Below are 18,310 nucleotides of genomic sequence, written 5' to 3' on the forward strand. Positions count from 1 at the left end.
ACAGAGAGAGAGAGAGAGAGAGAGAGAGAGAGAGAGAGAGAGAGAGAGAGAGATTTGAATTTATTTATTTACAAAATGTCAAATCGCAAAATCTAATAATTTTACTTTAATAACTTTACTTACTAATAACTTTACTTTCACTCATTTTCTTTTGAGAGAAAGAAGCATACCATTGTTCTCTTATCTCTCTTAGTGCATTCTTTAGTGTACCGAGAAGATAACATTACAAATCGTTGAAGTTAAATGCTTCTCTTATATCCTCATAAAGTGCTAACGGTAAATTATTGAATATCCCTTTATTCAGATATCTTTGTTCCTTTGTACGCATCGTATACATAATCCAGCAGTTGTAATCACCATTCACTGCGGACCGTCAAAACCTCAGTCACACCGAAATTGTTCAAGGAAACGAATGGCATAATCATCTCTTGCGGTCGACTGTGTATTACACACATATTTCTGATATTTAGCGACATTTTTCAATAATTTTCAATAGAGTTATACGATCAAGAAATCACAATTCAGTTCAATCCAAATGACGGAATTTCGATCACAAAGACAATTCTTTTTGCAGCGATATCTATAAGTTGCTTTGCGATTGTAATATCTCGAGAGACTGATTTCACAACGCATCTAAGTCGGGATTATAATTTGTGCTGCGGTATGCGATCCATTACGAATCGTCCGAACGAATATCCTGCTCGACATTAATCTTCTTTAACTTTCTTTGGAAGATATTCATATTAAGCAATTTATCGTTAAATAGATACGCTAAAAATTTATTTAATATTTACTCAATATTTATTCAATATTTACAAATATACAATTGCACGCCGAAGAAAAAAATTAATAGAGTGTCTTTTTATTTACTTAATAAGCTATCATTTGTTTATCTATCAAATATAAATATTTGACATAAAATATAAATATAATTTAGACGTTCAGTTCAATTTGGTAAAAAATAAGACAAGATTGTCGGGAAAGATTAATTATAATGCATTGTCTTTTATATTATAATGTGACTTATTCATATGTAAATTTTAAATCCTGGAAAAAGAGATAAGAGATTCCGGGTTATTAAACAATTTTAATGAATTTTATTTACACATGTATGAGAGGAACTTATTCTCTCGTATGAGAAAATGATATGAAGAAAATGATATAAAAATTTACATAAATAGTCAAAGACTTCTTGACGCGTTTCATTAAACACGCGGATGCAAAGCTATTCTGATCGTTTTACAAGCAACAAGTATGCGAGTCTCGTCATTGGAATATTACGAGTTAAGGAGACCATACAATCGAGTCTCCTTTCCGTTCTGCGTGACCGAGCACACGACAAATCTGGAATCTAAGCCAAGGCTTCTATGCTAAAAACTAGCATCACTTCGATATTTCAATTTTATCGCGGCCTTCAAGAATTTTCTGAATATTGCCATATATCTGACAATAGAAATAGTACAACATATGTAAATTGTCGCAACTGTGTATTGTATTATATAATACTCGCCTATCTTATCATTATTGTCACAAATTGCAGTAACAACTTTAATAAAATCAAATTCAATTTTTTGTTGGAAAAATGGATTGTATAATTTCTAAAATTACATTTTTAGAACACTAACAGATAATTTTTAATTACATTAGCTCATTCTTATAGAATTATATCAATTAGGATTATATCAATTAGGAATAGGAACAGAGTTATGTTTTATGATTTTATTTCTTATACATTGTGTGTGTAATCTTTTGAAATTGAGCTATAATTATTCATTAGCAATAATTGGCAGTAATTTTATATTTCTGGTAAAGTTATACATTTTTTTTTAAATTAACGGGAAATCATGTCTCATTATTCATTTATTACACATAATACCGTAATCGGTAAATCGCGAGAATTATGTAATTTTTAATATGTTTTTAATGTGTTTAATTATTCGACAATTAGCCTAATTATCCATCATTAATTATTAGGTGTGGGAAATAGTTCGTGGCGTTTTTCCCGTTAGATGGCATTAAAAAAACGCCACAAACTTTTTCCCACACCTAATACATAAAATTTTCGTCAGGGAAAAATCTACTCCTACCATCCCAAAGAATCTACCGTGAAAATTATCTCGGCTAAGACTATTTATATAACAATAAGTAAGGGCAAACAAATGCAAATAGTCTTCAGGGTAAAAATGGATTATTTGCATTTCGAATCGATAATAATCATGACAGCGTTACATTATCGAGTACAACAAATGTCAGAAACGACAAGAAAATTGCAAATATGTCTGGTTATTATCTTTGCTGTCACGACGACTTTCTTCTAACATAATGAAGCCTTCCGCCTTTCGGTAACATTGTACGCGAGAAAAGTCCTTTCGACCCTCAATGATCGCACAAAGAAACCAATTTATCACTGTCACGTTTGTGTCATGCAATAATGCCATCGTGGCTGTTGTCGCGCATTGACACCACCGCCGTCGCGAAGGAAAGTTCGCTAATCTGAGAAGAAGAGAAGAGATCCTTTACGGCGCGAGGAATCGTGGTCGGATCGTGGCAATTTACGAAGATAATTCTGAGCAATGAACAACGAGATGAGACGAGACGGAATAATCGTCGATCGGCATTCAACCTTCATCACGAGGAAGCGCTCCGTCCTCCTGATGTCGTCGGAGATTCCTTCGATGAACGCGCGAACGGCGAAAGGCGAATGTGGGCAGACGACACGTCGTGGAATTACCGTGGAATATCGAATGCTATTTCATAATCCGCTTCACCGGACTGCATATCGGATTGGATACCGCGTTTCTTCAATTTCGCTTACGACTCGCTGAATCATTACGCTCACAGCCTTGAAACTTGCAATAATAAAAAAATTTTTAATTAAAGAAAAAAGATGTGACAGTTAATGCACAAAATGTATTGAATAGGCAGTATGGTATTCAAAATTAAAGATATATCCGAAATTTGAATCGATTCAAATTGAAGTTTCAAGTATCAAAATAATTTTCAGTCTAAACAATCTGAACTGATTATAGAACTTCATGTCGAATAAAATGAATCTCGAGACATTATTTGCATGCACCTATATATCAATTTCTCCTGAGACGAGTGAAATGTCCCCGATCCTTGAAACGGCGGACCTTTGCTCCACGTCTAGACACGCTGCTCAAGCATGTGCGTAAAGCACCTAGGAAGCGGGTTTTGTAACATCGAGACAGGTGTTCTCGACATTGCGCCACGCCGTGGCAATTTGTCTCGCGTGTACACATACAGGGTGTCCTGCGAGAAGTTGTGTACACAAGAATCCATTTTTCTTGACAAAGTATTTAATTTCTGACATTCTTACGTTCATCATTATCAAATTGTATCGAATCATCGTTTTCTCACGAAAAGCTTTGAATTCACCTACTCAATTTTCGGTAACTCTTCACGGAAAAAAAATTAATTGGATGGTACAGCAAAAATCTATAATTTACTACGCGAATTCAACATCGATAGTTAAGAAGATTTGATGATTTAACAAATCGCTAATGTTATTCAGCTGTCAACTTTGCTATTTTAACATAGAAAATTGACTGTCTGTATATTACAATTATAGATTTGCTGAATCAATAAAGTTTGCAGCTGTGGTTTTTTTTCTGTGTTGCAATATATTTTTTCCTTAATGTCAAATCTTCTTTTGCCAGTTAAGTTTCTGAATGAAATTCTTGTCTTATACGAAAGAATAGAACGCAAATTAATTAAACGAGTTTACATTGAATTAAATGAGATTTGTTGAAAGACTTTTATAGGACACCCTGTATGTGACAGTGTTATACGTGCGTATTCTCTCCGTTCTCGTAATATAGAGATGCCGATGGAAAAGTTATATTCCACGTGCCCTGCGGGGCTTCGACATTCCGTGTATCTTGCGTATCTCGCCGTTGCAGCGATCCAAATAAAAATTGACTCGGCAACAACCGACGAGATTGGCACATTATTGAACATAAGAGTTGTATCATGTTGACACAAGAGATGTTCAGATACCTTACGATATATTTTACTTTCAACATTGGATACTTTTCAAACATTAGGAAAAATTATTAAATATCGATTAACATAATGTTATATCGTAGTAATTATCATTATTAAGTTGATGTCTAGAAGAACTCGATAACGAGATACAACCGAGAACAACCGAAATTAGAAGATCTATTTGATAGCAGAGATTTAAATCTATTAACATTGATTATTTTAATCCCTGCTGCGCGGAACCTCTGCATCAAAACATTAACGTTCATTCTCGAGATGTCCGACCACTTAGGGTTATCCGCTTAGGGTTACAAATTCTTCAAGCGAAAAGTTCCTGCTGTGTGCGTAAAAAGTCGCTATTCTCCCATCACATCCACGTGCATTCCACGTGCGTCTGTTGAGCTCTCGAGCTCGGAAGAATAGCGCACTTCCACGGCGGAATTTCGTTCCACGATTTACCGTTGTACGTGCGCTCAACGTCAAAGGGGAATCCCGCGAGGAAGCGCGGAAGGGTTCGCGCGATATTGCGGATACACGTGAGGTGTAAACGTGCCCCTCTGTTGAGAAATAGCGCGCCCGAGGTAGTCGTCTCGCGAGGTCGCCGTCGGTGCTAACGGTATATACCTTTCAGATATATACGTCTGCATATATGCCTAAAGGCGGATGTATACAGATACAGGGTCGCATTTGTAGAATTGGATGTATCATCAATTGAATGTCGTGTCGATATTCAAATCGTTCGATGATGCGTGCACATTCGTGAATGCACGTCGTACGTAAAGCGAGGAAAAAGGATATTGTCCATGTCGTATCCTTCAATCCTTTTCCTCACCATTCAATGTTCTCTCTCATATCTCTTCATCAATGACTGATTAAATGATTGATCGACGCCTGAACGATTATATATATTTGATTGAACAAATTTGCTGAACACTAACCTATAATAAATCGTAAGGAATTAATTATATTTTTAAAAAAGAGGTTATAGAAATCGATAATCCTCGATATAATCCAAACGAGAAAAAAATTTTAAGCATTAAAAGAGAAAACTATAATGACAGGAAATATGATTCTTACTGATGATTTTTGTAATTTGTGAAATGTTTTCTTCTTTCTCGTTTATCTATATTGAATCTTTCTCTTTATGTATCTTTCCTCACAGTTTATATATATATATGTTTAATAATATGTAAAATTTTTCATTTTTTTAGAAAGCTCTAAAATTTGATTATGTTAGAATTATATAAAGTCTAAATATTTGATAATTTATTTAAACAAGCAAGAAAATAAATTTCAAATGATGCAAAGTATTTTATGGTATTTTTAAAGATAAAAGTGTTGTCCGGATTTTTATTTATTTTGAAATAGGCGAAATATTTCGGAAAAAATTCAAAATTGATAAAATATTAGAAATATTTATTGTGTATCTAATAAACAATATGTGATACTACTTGTGCTGATTATTCATGATGTTGAAGAAAAATGTTTAACATCTCTGGAGTATTAACGAAAATTCTTTTCATATTAAAATACTTTTAATATGATCAGAGACTTATCAAAATCTTAGTCTCCGTAACGAATGAATTTCTGTCAATCTGTTTCGGTTGCTTTTACGCGTCCATTCTTGTCTCATGTTTGTGATGTTACGATGGCTCTTTAACAAGCGAGAAGAAATCCTGACATTCATCGTTTGGCATTAATAATGATCCCCATGGTTAATATTATCTTTTTTCACATTTTTAAAATTTAAAGAATTTTTAAAATTCATTTTGAAAAGTTGACCAACAACTAACGATTTATTATAGTGATTTTAAAATATTTAAAACATAAACTCTTCAACAAGAATTGCTCCGTGTTTCTTAAAACCTGATTGAGATGATAGTATGAAGTATCGTTTACGATCAATTGCGGCATACCGAGTATTAGCTGTATTTGAGTAGCTGTATTTCTATATTTCTAAAAACATGATAATCACGTCGCGACATGCGGTGAAAGTGTGCGAAAAGAAGCTCGGAAACGGTGCCGGCGCGTAAAAGTAACGTGTGCGTCACGTGACAGGTTCAAGACAATGACGATGTGAAAGGGAACGAAGGAGAACGAGAGGAAGTGAGCGAACAATGAGGAAGACATGCTAAATTCCTCATTCTCGAATATGCACGGGGACAAGTATACGTACGAGAATGCCAATAACAAATATCTACATGAAGCGGAAGATTACACGCGAAAGAGAAAACATGGTAATGAATGCCGTTGTGGCATTCATCATGGAAATGTACCTAAAAGAAACTTCGTAACGCGTAAGATATCCTCGAGGAAGACTTTAGCAAGCTTCGGTTTTTCCTCGAGAAAATCTCAAGGTGATATTTTTTTCTCTGATTCTATTAATTTTTTTTAATTATGTATTTTTTTTAATATGTGAGAAAATAGTATAATAAATAATATTTCTTCTTCTTCTTCTTCTTCTTCTTCTTTTTCTTATGTTCTTATACCTCTGACCTGTTACATCTCTCTCATTGTGATGTGCACACTGATTATTTAATTATCGCGAGCATATGGGATCTACAGTTTTAATGCCGATTCCGAACGATGGATTTTTCAAGAGGTATTTCTGTGGGCAAAGATACTCTCAAGAGGTTGCTGGCCTTTTCCGAGAGGAGACACGAATGTAAATATTTTGGTTCCTACTAAGATCGAATCTGGAATCTCTGGCATGATAGACCAGTGCGCTGTATGCCATATCACGCTTTCACATTCATAATAAATGATATAATATAATAGAATAAATAAAGTAATAATTTATAATTAATTAATGTATGTATATAATAACAAGAATAGAAATTGCATTACATTACCATCGATAATAAAGATTAATGTATACAGATTCGCGCTCTCTTCTATTTTGTTTAAACAATCTTTTGTACTTTCTGTAGATTTTTACGTTTGATATTATTTCATCATACACATGAATGTTTCGTAATTTATTAAATCCGGAATATTACAGCATTTAATATTAAGAAAGACGATAAATGTGTTGCGCGCAAACCCTCAAGAATTTCACCGTCTTACGATTCCGCGAGCAATAGTGAACGCGGTGGCGGCGGCGATCGTTCGAAATTTTGCCGCTGGCGATATTTTGCGGTAACTGCGAATTAATTCAGAGCACGTACAAGAGCCATCAACGACCGCCTACTCGCGCAAATTTCCTCAGGCACGGTAACTACCTGCCACGTTATGATAATTAAGAAGCGAATCGCGCGAGCACCAGCTATCAGTCAGGATAATCGAGTGTCATCGATAAAATTTGACGGTGGCCTAATACCATGTCGTCGAGTTCTACGATGAGATTTGTTTTATCGAAGTCGTGGAATTTACATAATTTGTAGAATCATTCATTAGTATTTCATGAAACTGATAATAATCCACATTTAAGATTTAAATTTGGGTCGGCATACATATGGAATCTTTTTGTCACTTTATTACTATGATTGATTATTGATTTTAAGATCAATGATATAAATTATTACTATGAGAAACGCAAGATATGTGACAAAATCTCCACAAAGAAGGAGACGATATATAAGTTCGATATATACGTTAATATTAACGAAAAGAAAATGGAAAATGATTTTATATGCATATATAATATAGAAAATCACATTATTTTTCATTTTTTGTTAATATTGATATTAATTCATATATTATTTTCTATTTTAGACATAAACAACGGTAAAGGAATATTATAGATGAATCTTATACTTTTCGCTTTCATTGAACAATGCTATATTTATTGATATGTTAGAATATATGCTTATATATTATCGCTGTCATTTATAAACGTCTAATGAAGCCATACACGTGACATGTTGCAACAGTCAGTCCCTGATATACGGTCGTCGATGACTATGACATGAGCACAATCGTACGTACATCAAATAATGACATGTTGTCAATTTACATAACGCACCTCCGACTCGTGAATGATAATTATCGCATTCGTTGTAGCGAGAAGAGAACACGAATCGACGCATTTCCGAGGTCGTGTCCGATTCGGTCGACGTTTCCCATTTATTTCCGCATTCTGCGATTATTAAAGAGATATCACATCGCGTTTTTTTCAATAAGTCGATATCAGAGAAAGTCGTGTGTCTCCATCGCGATGCTTCCCTTTCCTATTGTCGTAATGCCTTTGGAAATTGCCAATTCCATCGAACGGCGATTTGTCGAAAATTATCGTCGTTACGTAAGGACCGTCGACGCAATCGCGAATTTCTTTCTCTGTATTCGGTTACACGATAAGATTTTCTAAGCTTAGCCACGATAGAAGTGTGCAACGTGTAATTTTTTCGTCATGTAAAAAATTTATATTATTACGATTTTTTTTTATGATAAAAATTTTACGAAATGTATATTTCATTTGCGCAGGTGCAAAGGCTCGCCGATTACGAGAGGTATCTGGGACAAGAAGCAAGGAGCTTGATAGATAGTGAATGCATTGACAGTGGATCGGTCCTCCACCGTGGACAATTAGAGGGTGACCTTCATCGCATCCAAGAATTGTTCCCCGGTGATAATTTGCGGCTGCACGAGCGAGACGTTGTCACCACGGTATGACACGTATCTCATTGATATAAAATATTTTTTGCTATCTGTAATTCCGAAAGATATTCCAGCAAATGAGAATGGATTAAAATGGATTGAAATTTTTTTCTATCCGAATGCGAATTTTAAATAGCGAATACTTTTTTTGGATTTAATTGAATTCAATTGGATTCAATTAGATTCAACTGGATGCAATTGGATTGAAAAACTGCATTTCCTATTCAAAATTTTGAATTGAACATATTCACAATGTATGTATTGTGCACAGAAAAAGCTAATATTATTTTTAGATTGAAAAGCATAGAGAGATATGCTCCATGCAATTCCTATAAATGAATAAATATGCATTGAAAAGCATTCATTTTAACATTCGTGAATCAATATTTCTGAAAATCTGAATCCATCTCAATTTATTTCAATCCATTCTCGTTTGCTGGGACGATTAGGACTTCAATTAAAAATCGCGACGATGATAAAAATGTTTATGCAAAGCAGCCTATTATTTTTCTCGTGAAAAATATATACGAACAGCGACAAACAACAGTGCTGACGAACGGTATCGCGGACAATGCGCCTTGTAATTCAATCTTTCTCACGGTCGTTTAGACGCATCTCGTTTTTCTGCGTTCGCGAAAAATGTTCGCGTGTCGTCGGCGTGGCGGTTGGAGCGGCGTATATACGCACTTCCTTCCCACGTTCATTCGCATATCCATCCGGATATGAAGCGTATATCTGATAATTTCTCTCAGCTATATTTTCACCCGACTTGCCCGCTGATTGTTGCGAATGATGAAATTGACGGCGTGTCGTTCGTTCAATAGAGCGCTCACTTTCTGTGTCAGCACAAAAAATATATGGAAATAAACTAGAAACTATGCCACCGAGATAGACTGGTAATAATATGACAATGGAACGTACTTATATTATTTCCGTGAAAAGTATGTCATTCTTTTTTCGGTACAAGTGAAAGTTAATATTATAAAGAAATAAAAAGAGTCTTATAAAAAAAGAGAACTTTGCTTCTGTCTTTAGATTCCGATATCGTGAATCACGATTTTTCTTTAATATCTCAATGTATAATATATATTTTTTCTTGCGTATTTCGAAATTATATAAGATCAGCTTTTTTCTTGTACGTCGTGGAATGCAAAAATTACGGATGTAATTTTATTATGGTAAAAATAACAACATCATTTAAAATTACTTTTTCCTATTTCTATATTTAAGAAAAAATATTTGCGCAGTTGACTTCGAGGCATTTTTATCCCATAAAATATTGGTGTCTATTGGTAATCACTCGAAACTTTCGCTGTTAAAATCCTCGGGCGATGCACTTTCCATTGCTATAAATAAAATATAAATGATAGCGAATAATCTATCTGACGTGTTGGACAATGCCTAGTCTTTATACGTTGCAACACACGATTACTATGAGACAAAGGTGTGTGTGTGTGTGTGTGTGTGTGTGTGTGTGTGTGTGTGTGTGTGTGTGTGTGTGTCGTGTGTGTCGTGTCGTGTCGTGTGTGTGTCGTGTCGTGCGTGCGTGCGTGCGTGTGTGTGTGTGTGTGTGTGTGTGTGTGTGTGTATTTGTGTGTGCGTTACTACCCAATCGGGATCACCAGAAGTGATTTCGTAACCAAAAAAGAATGGCGAGTGAAAAATAGAGGATGTTAAACCATGTCAGAGAATCTAATAAGCTCATGTATAATATATTGATCCGATCCGCTACAAGAGCATTCGCTACTTTCGCTTGTAGAAGCGAAACTCGCCGGCCAATTTGGTAGTGACATTTTTTTAGGCGTAGCTTAATACTCTGCACATGTGTGGAACGTATGTGATGTTATACGACGCGATTAAATGCCGCGATAAAATTAGCTGCTCTAAGCCCTGCGAAATTCCCCGATCGAGTCGTTACAAGAAGAGCTTTAAATTTATATTTAGATTTTGTATTTTTATTTTTGCATTTAGATTTTGCATTTAGATTTTGTTATTTAGATAAGCTAACATAAAAGTTTTTCCTCTTTCTTCTATGAAAAAAAGTTAAATATATTTAGATGCCAACAAATGCGAATTATATCGAATTAAAAATTTCTTTTTTTTAGAAATAACTTTAATCATTACTAATCGTCTGCTAAATTTTAATCTAATTTGTTTTCAGAAAACAAAAAATATGTTACGTAAAAGAAATGGTAGTACTCCAGTCAGGCTAACAAGAGGACTTTCTCAAAAAACTCTGGATACCACGGACAGTACTTCATCTCCGACGAAATCGCCGACTAGGACTTTTCTTTTGGAAACGCCAGTTCAGTTCACCACGGTACGAAAAGCTTCAAGAAGTTATCAAAATTTAAATTATGCGCATACATTTGCACATTTTAAGATTAAGACTTGATTAATATTAAGGCGATCGGATTTTAAGACTTATTGATTTTAGGGCATGCAATCTCAAGAAAGGCACCTCTTTCTCTTCACTGACCTTTTGCTTATTGCAAAAGCCCGTAGCAGCGGAAACTTTAAGTTGAAGCAAATTGTAAAAATGAGTGAACTCTGGCTCACGGCCGGTCACATAGAAGACGTGGCAGAAACCAGCAAATCCGCTGAAACCAGCTTCGTCATTGGCTGGCCTACTACAAATGTTGTAGCGACTTTCATGTAAGCAGGCTTTTTTCCAAAACCGATATATCTTTATTATATCCAAATTCAATTATAATGATTAAAATCTAAATAAATATCAGTAGTAGTTTCGGAAAGCTTGCAATATTTACCATGGTGAAATCATCTTTACAGGACCGCCGCAACGCGAGATCTCTGGTGGGGACGTTTGAGTGATCTCGTGCAAAAGGAGAGCATGAAGGAGCCACCAGAAACGAACATTCAAGTCGTATATCATGACAACGACACACACACCGACTACGTAAGTATGCCCCATCTTTTCACGCAAAAGCGAATACATTCACAGTCACATCTTCATATAATCCATTCTTTGCGCACTCGAATCCGCGGGATTTGATCATTCGACATTCCTGATAATATTTTTCTTTATGAGAGATATCTTTTTTATATCGCAAATCGGTGCCGAGTTAGAATCACTATTGTGCCGGCATTCATCTTCAATCATCGTTCATAATTCATCGACGTATAAATGTATAAACTGCTTGGATCACGAATAAATTTCCGTTAGATAAACGCTATCTATCGTCGGTAAACAAATTTCAATGAACCGCGCATCGTATTATTTATTTCTTTGTAATCTGGAGAGAGAAAAATACATATGTACTATTTTTCGCATCTTGCAGTTCAAAACGATCAAGGCCCGTTCCGACATGACAGCGCATGACTGCGTGAAGGAAGCGACGCCGCTGTGGGGTCTTCAAGGACCCTTCCAGCTTTGGGCTCGAACGTTCCCAGACGAACCACCATATCCGTTGATAGGACACGAACGACCATTCGCCGTGAAGATGTCACGTTTACGACATATGCTATCGACAGATGAGGGTTTCGATCTGGTGCACATCAACAATAGCGGTGTCGACTTGTGCCACTTCATTCTCAGGCCCGTAATGAAGACACCCGCGAAGAAGAACAATAGATCGAAAATAACGGGCTTGTTACGTCGCTCGTTGTCGTTAAATACAAACCTCTTTGGCGTACCTCTATCACGATTGGACGAGAATGGCCTGCCCAAACCCGTTCTCGTGATGTTACAGCAATTATTCGCGAAAGGTCCTTTCATGCAGGGAATATTTCGCAAATCCGCAAATGTTCGAATTGTTCGAGAGTTGCGAGAACAGATCGAGTCCACAGGAGATCCTAGTTGTCTAGAAGATGCTCCAATTATAGCAGTGGCAGCTTTGCTGAAAGACTTCTTGAGATCTTTGCCGGATCCTCTTTTGACCTTCCATCTATTTCCCCTTTGGATGGACAGTTTAAACACACCGAATCCTGTCCAAACCATTAAAAGGTTTATTTATTTTTAAGTTATAATTTATGTTAAAATTAAAATGATATAAATTTGTATGTCTTATCAAAATTTATATATTAATTATTTACATTTGTTATTGTTGTTAACAATATTATTTTGATAAAATGAAACTAATTGGAAAAAATTTTCAGCATTTTAGATAGGCTACCGAGGGCGAATTTCACATTGCTATCGCATTTAATTTGTGTACTGCATCATGTGGCGAGGCGATCGAAACGTAATCTCATGTGCGCTAGTAATCTTGGCGTTTGCTGTGGTCCGAGTTTGCTTTGGTCCTCGAATCCGTCGGTGAATCAGAGTAGAGCGATCCCAACAATCACGGAAATGTTAATACGTCACTGTGAGGATTTGTTTGGCACCAGTGTCACGCAGCTTCTCGGAGAAGATACACGCAGCGACAGTGGAGCCGAGGAAAGTACTGATAGTCTTCACTGTAAGTATTACAACTATTATGCTAATTAAATTAGTGTTAATTATATCAAAAGATATTAAATCAAAAGAAAATATTAAAATATTGATTAAAACATTTTAATAATTACATTATCCGTTATTAATAAGTCTCTTATGATGCAGCAGGTGGAATATCCTTGGATAGTTTGGAGTTAACAGAAGCACCACGTAGAGACCCTATGTCTTTGTCAAGGGACTCAGGCTTGACCTTATCAGATTGCCAATTATTCATCCCGGAATCGCCTGTAGGCTCAGAAGATTCTGCTCCAAATGCCCCATCGTCTACCAATTACGATAAATCTTTTGCGAAAGAGGAGAAATCTAATAATAAAACCTACATGCCAGTTTATAGATGCGGATGGGAAGAAAGATTGAATGGTTACGGCAATCATAATCATACGAATAACGCAGAGCACAATTTTAGAGAGGAAAAGACCAACGGATGTTACCCCAATCCGTCTCAATCATCTAATTTCCAACGGCAAGATTGGTTGCGGGCACAGCTCAAAAGAACACCCAGAACGAACAAATTGGATGAACACGAGCACAGAAAAGAGAGATTTAGTGACAAGGACACATATGATAGGGAATACCTTAGGCAGGACACGATGAAAGAAAATGTGGAGAACTGTAAGACTTATCGAAGCAGACAGTTAAACGTAAGCTATGATATATTAACGGAGGATTACAATAGTAAAAGCTTGCAACAGGACATCCGAAGCGCCGAACGGGTATCGATTCATGACTCGGAGCAGGATCTAACGAGTGGTGGCGATACACCTCGCTCTGGTAGCGATTGTTATGAGTTTAAGAAAGCTAAATCTTCCGAGGTACAATACGTGAGTCTAGAGTCACCGATGTCGGAAAAAGAGCGCCGTCGTCAAGCCCGTGACCGTGAGTTATACGATGACTTTGTTAGAGTAAAGGCAATATATATGGAAGCGCTTAAATACTGCAAAAGTAAGGAATCAAATAGTGAATCTGATGGTAAAATTACATATTGCGATGAGAGGAGTCGATCGACTGAGGTTTATGGAACTGCAGATGTGAACGATTCCTACAAAAGTGTAGTCGACCTCAGCGAGGATGAACAGGAGGAAAGAACTACATGGCCAGACACACCGCCACCCTTGCCGCCAAGGCTCAGACACCTGCCACCGGTGCACATGAATCTCGAGGACAGGCATAAAGTGGCGGGTAGATCCAGGTCTCTACCACCACCACCGCCTTATCGACCACCACCACAACCTCGCGCTCCTATTACGACGAGGCATCTAGGATTCGGCAGATCTGTCGTCGACGATGAGAGCTATGTCTGAGAACAAATGTCGAATTTTCTACTGGTTCTTAATTATCGAATATATCTCTATTCCTCTCATTATCCCGGCGTGTATAATGTCCAAGTCGTAGAGTTGCTACGATGATTGAACCTAGTCCAAATCGAAACATGTATCGGGATAAAGAGATGGCGTTTTTAAATCGCGTCGTCGCGATTTTTCGTTAAGAGCGATGAGTACTTATCGTCCTTTTTTGATCAAACTTAGAGATAGTGAGATGAATGAAACAAAGTCAGACAGCGAAATACAAAATTCGCTGTTTATTCGTAACCGCCGATAATAGATCTTGGCCCGTGTTCTTGTCGCGTTTTCGATACTAAATGTGTTCATTCGATATACATTTTGATTTGAATTTGTTGCATAAACAGACGAAACTTTGATTCAGATGAGACACATTTGGAAACATCACCCGAATGGCTCAGCCGAATGGTATCATTTTATTCTTTAGTGAACAATAAAAATAAAATGACATAGTGTTTTCGAACGTAGCTATGATTGTATCAAGACTAAACACTACGCTAAATCGAGAATTCGGGCCTGCGACTGTCATTCAGTGATTCAGGGTGCTTCCACGAGTGTTAATTCATATTATGTTAGTAGTTTTAATATTTGTATTTAGATAGCTAACTAAGAAGCGTAGACTAAACAAACGGACAATATATAAGTAATTCTTTTCTTACACAAATAACGTTTATAAAAACATTAATGAGAGATGAATTTTCTATAAACATTCAAAGTTTTGTGAAAATACAATCTGATACTGCTTGTTAGCGGCGTAATAAAAGGCACAATAATGCGCGCGACGATCATGTAACATTCTGTACTATATTTTTTATCTTTAAACAGAAAATCTTTTATTCTTATAAATTAATTTTAATGGATGCGTTCTTCAAACCGAGTGCCTTTTTCTATCGATGCAACAGCGTGTTTATATATTTTAAGTTTATAGAGAAGCCAAGACCATGTTGTGGGAACAATCGTAACGATAACATTATGTTAGTTATGAAGAAAACTCGTTTTCTAAAGAACATTGTAAGATATTTCGTTTTGCGCACTCATAACTGATATCAATTTAAAGCTGACTAAGAAAGATCACTTTTTTCTAGTGTCATTTTTTTTTAAATGGCTTTGTTAACAACGCATTAGTAGTTGTGTTTTAACAAAATTTGATTAACAAAATTATCTCTTCAATATTTTCTTTTCCAGATGCCTATTTGCCAGATTTTTCCTTGTTTGCATTGAATAATAATCTTCCTCATAATTAATGATAAATTTTGTTTCTCTGACAATTGTAACATGATTTGCAAATATAAAATATTGTGTGCGTGAATACAATTATCTTCTAATACGATTATCTTCTTAACGGCTATAGGATACAAGAAGCGTTGAAGTGTTATATACTATGCGACTATGCCGTTCTTTGTATATATTAAATTGTAAACTCTGTCATCTTTTATATCATTGAACTTATGGTACAATGTGTAACACCCATAAGATATGTATACTTATCTAAATTATATATGTTATGCTATAAAAAAGCAAATATATATATATTTCGTATTTTATACACTTACGGATGTTTTTCAATACAACCCGTTTGTTTTGTGTGACAAGATTGTTGCATATATAATTAATTATATTACAAAAATATTTTTTCTATTTATTTCTCAAAACTGATAAAGTATTTATTAAGAAAAATGGATCAATTTTAAATTGAAAAAATGAAAAAATTGGACAAATTAAAAAAATATTTTACAATAATTTCATTTTTTATATTGAGAATTTAGATTTAAATATCTTTTATTTATTTTATGATTTTTAAATATAAAGTAACCATAGAACATCTAAAGTCTATGAAAATAACATATTTACAAATAAAAATAATAAATACATTTAAAATTATACAAAAAATTATACAAAAAATTTTCAAGAAGAAATCTTCTATATCAATGGCTATTTGTGTGAATACGTACGCCATTACATTATCATCATTAGCAGAATACTGTAATACCTACTGTACTATTTTTAAGAGTAAGTTACATGATTGGCCACTATTTACCGCTACATATTAATGTTATTGTGAATTGTGAATTGTTTACTCATTCTTCCTTGAATTTGAATGTATTGAAAAGAAAAAACAATAGTAATAAACAATAATAAGCGACATGTCACAAATATTTAACAAATTGATCAATACACTGTATTATTTTACATGCCATAAATTTATGTCAACTTCCTTGGTTGTAAGAAATATGGGTAATAATCATTTTGTTCAAAATACTATTACTTTTTTAGATTACATTCTTGACGTTTCCTAATATGCTTTAATGAATACTGTTACTAAGCGCATAATAAAACTGGACACTTGTAGCCACCGTGAAACGATTTTATAGAAGGACGAACATACTTTCGAGCGGCGACAAGTTTGAGGTTACTCTGGACCAGAGGAAGTTGAAAACACCGCAGGGTAGAATATTTGAGGTGAACAACAAACCTTTAGCTTTAGCGGTAGCCGCCGAATGGGATGCGCAGAAGGAGACAATCGATAGAGGAAGCATGCACTTGGTATAACCAATATAACTATTGTATATAGGAATAATTTAATTATTTTATATTATTCTATTACATTCTATACTTCACATCACAATAAAATCATGATGGAGTAATTGTTTTGAATCTAATAATTTATTATATTATTGTAATCGTAGTTGATTTAACAGGATATAGAAATTTATTCTAGAATTACAAATATATTTGTATTATTGTAATTTAGTAATTTGGCATTACCAGTTCATATGATATTTTGTATCTATTCTAAATAAACATATGCTAACATTTTTCTGATTTTCTGGTTTTCTATTGTAGACATCCTTGTGCAATACTGTATTGGACAATCCGTACAATCGTACCAAAATAGATCTGGTCAATCATATGGTGAACTGTTTAGAAATGGACACAATTTTATTTTATTCGAGTGTAAGTACTTATATAAATATTTATATTTTTTCAATACTATTTTTAATGTGCTAGTATCTTGATTACAATAGTTTTTATGATTTTAGGAAGTGGATGAACTGTATCAGTTACAAATTGAAAAGTGGGAACCAATAGTTCATTGGTTTTGTGAAGATTACAATGTAGAGATTATGAGAACTCAGAGTATACAGACACCTACAGTATCTATAGAAACCAAAGCTGCATTAACGAGACATTTATTATCTTATAATTTCAATAGTATTTATGGTAATAATAGAATTTTGTAAGATAGAAATTTGTAAGATAGAATTTTGTAAGATAGAATAATAGAATTTTGTAAGATAGAATGGTCTATGTTTGTATATATTAATTGCTATCTACAATACAGGTCTTGTATATGCAATGGATGGATTAAAATCAGTTATTTTAACTCTTGCTACAGCTGCAAGAGTAATTAATATCCCGGAAGCTGTAAGTCTTTCACGTCTAGAAGAAGAACATCAGGTATATATCACCTTCTCGATTGGATTTGTGATAAAAATGATTGTGAGAGTTCATTTTGTTTTCCATTATCTATTATAATGTGTAAGTGATATATTTCTAGTGTATGTCATTTCTAGTTATGTTCTTTTATATGTAGATTTCCCATTGGGGCAACGTAGAATGGCATCACGAATACGGCAAACAAGATCTGCAGGCTCGTCTATCAGCGGCGATGTTATTTGTATATTTGAACTCTCATTCCGCTACTTCTCGACCCAAAAATGACGTCTCTAATGTAAGCTAATCTTATTTTAGATTATTAGAAAACCACTACATCAATAGATATAAAATTTGTAAGAACAACATGTTCACTGTAATATATGTATAACATAACATCGATGCCGACCGATTCCTCCCTTCGTGGTAATTAATAAGAACTGCGAGAGAGAAATCCCTTACGGACATCTAGAAGAACGTT

The 18,310-nt window shown here is 34.9% G+C and overlaps 2 protein-coding genes across 2 annotated transcripts in view; both read left to right on the plus strand.

The window, feature by feature from the left end:
• Positions 1 to 14,355, plus strand: part of LOC105618576 (rho GTPase-activating protein 20-like) — a 101,886-nt gene extending 87,531 nt beyond the window's left edge. The window contains exons 2-8 of the mRNA XM_012200106.1: positions 8,428 to 8,610; positions 10,763 to 10,921; positions 11,039 to 11,256; positions 11,392 to 11,518; positions 11,901 to 12,565; positions 12,718 to 13,019; positions 13,160 to 14,355. Coding sequence (XP_012055496.1) covers positions 8,428 to 8,610; positions 10,763 to 10,921; positions 11,039 to 11,256; positions 11,392 to 11,518; positions 11,901 to 12,565; positions 12,718 to 13,019; positions 13,160 to 14,355 — 2,850 coding nt within the window. The remainder of the gene's footprint in view (positions 1 to 8,427; positions 8,611 to 10,762; positions 10,922 to 11,038; positions 11,257 to 11,391; positions 11,519 to 11,900; positions 12,566 to 12,717; positions 13,020 to 13,159) is intronic.
• Positions 14,356 to 16,538: 2,183 nt separating this feature from the next.
• On the plus strand, positions 16,539 to 18,136 carry LOC105618578 (ATP synthase mitochondrial F1 complex assembly factor 2). The gene is made up of 6 exons (XM_012200107.1): positions 16,539 to 16,629; positions 16,745 to 16,938; positions 17,239 to 17,349; positions 17,436 to 17,616; positions 17,738 to 17,853; positions 17,990 to 18,136. Exons 1-6 carry the CDS (start codon positions 16,539 to 16,541, stop codon positions 18,134 to 18,136), a joined length of 840 nt encoding a protein of 279 aa, XP_012055497.1.
• The last annotated feature ends 174 nt before the right edge of the window (positions 18,137 to 18,310 follow it).

This window comes from Atta cephalotes, assembly GCF_000143395.1.
Source record: "Atta cephalotes unplaced genomic scaffold scaffold00017, whole genome shotgun sequence".
NCBI lineage: Eukaryota > Metazoa > Arthropoda > Insecta > Hymenoptera > Formicidae > Atta > Atta cephalotes.

What these genes read in the sequence shown, in the direction of transcription:
- LOC105618578 (XM_012200107.1), top strand. Translation starts at nt 16,539, where the DNA reads ATGTCACAAATATTTAACAAATTGATCAATACACTGTATTATTTTACA. An exon ending in CTTGGTTGTAAGAAATATGG is followed by an intron (nt 16,630 to 16,744) that starts GTAATAATCATT and finishes GGACACTTGTAG; the next exon opens with CCACCGTGAAACGATTTTAT. An exon ending in GTCTAGAAGAAGAACATCAG is followed by an intron (nt 17,854 to 17,989) that starts GTATATATCACC and finishes TTTTATATGTAG; the next exon opens with ATTTCCCATTGGGGCAACGT.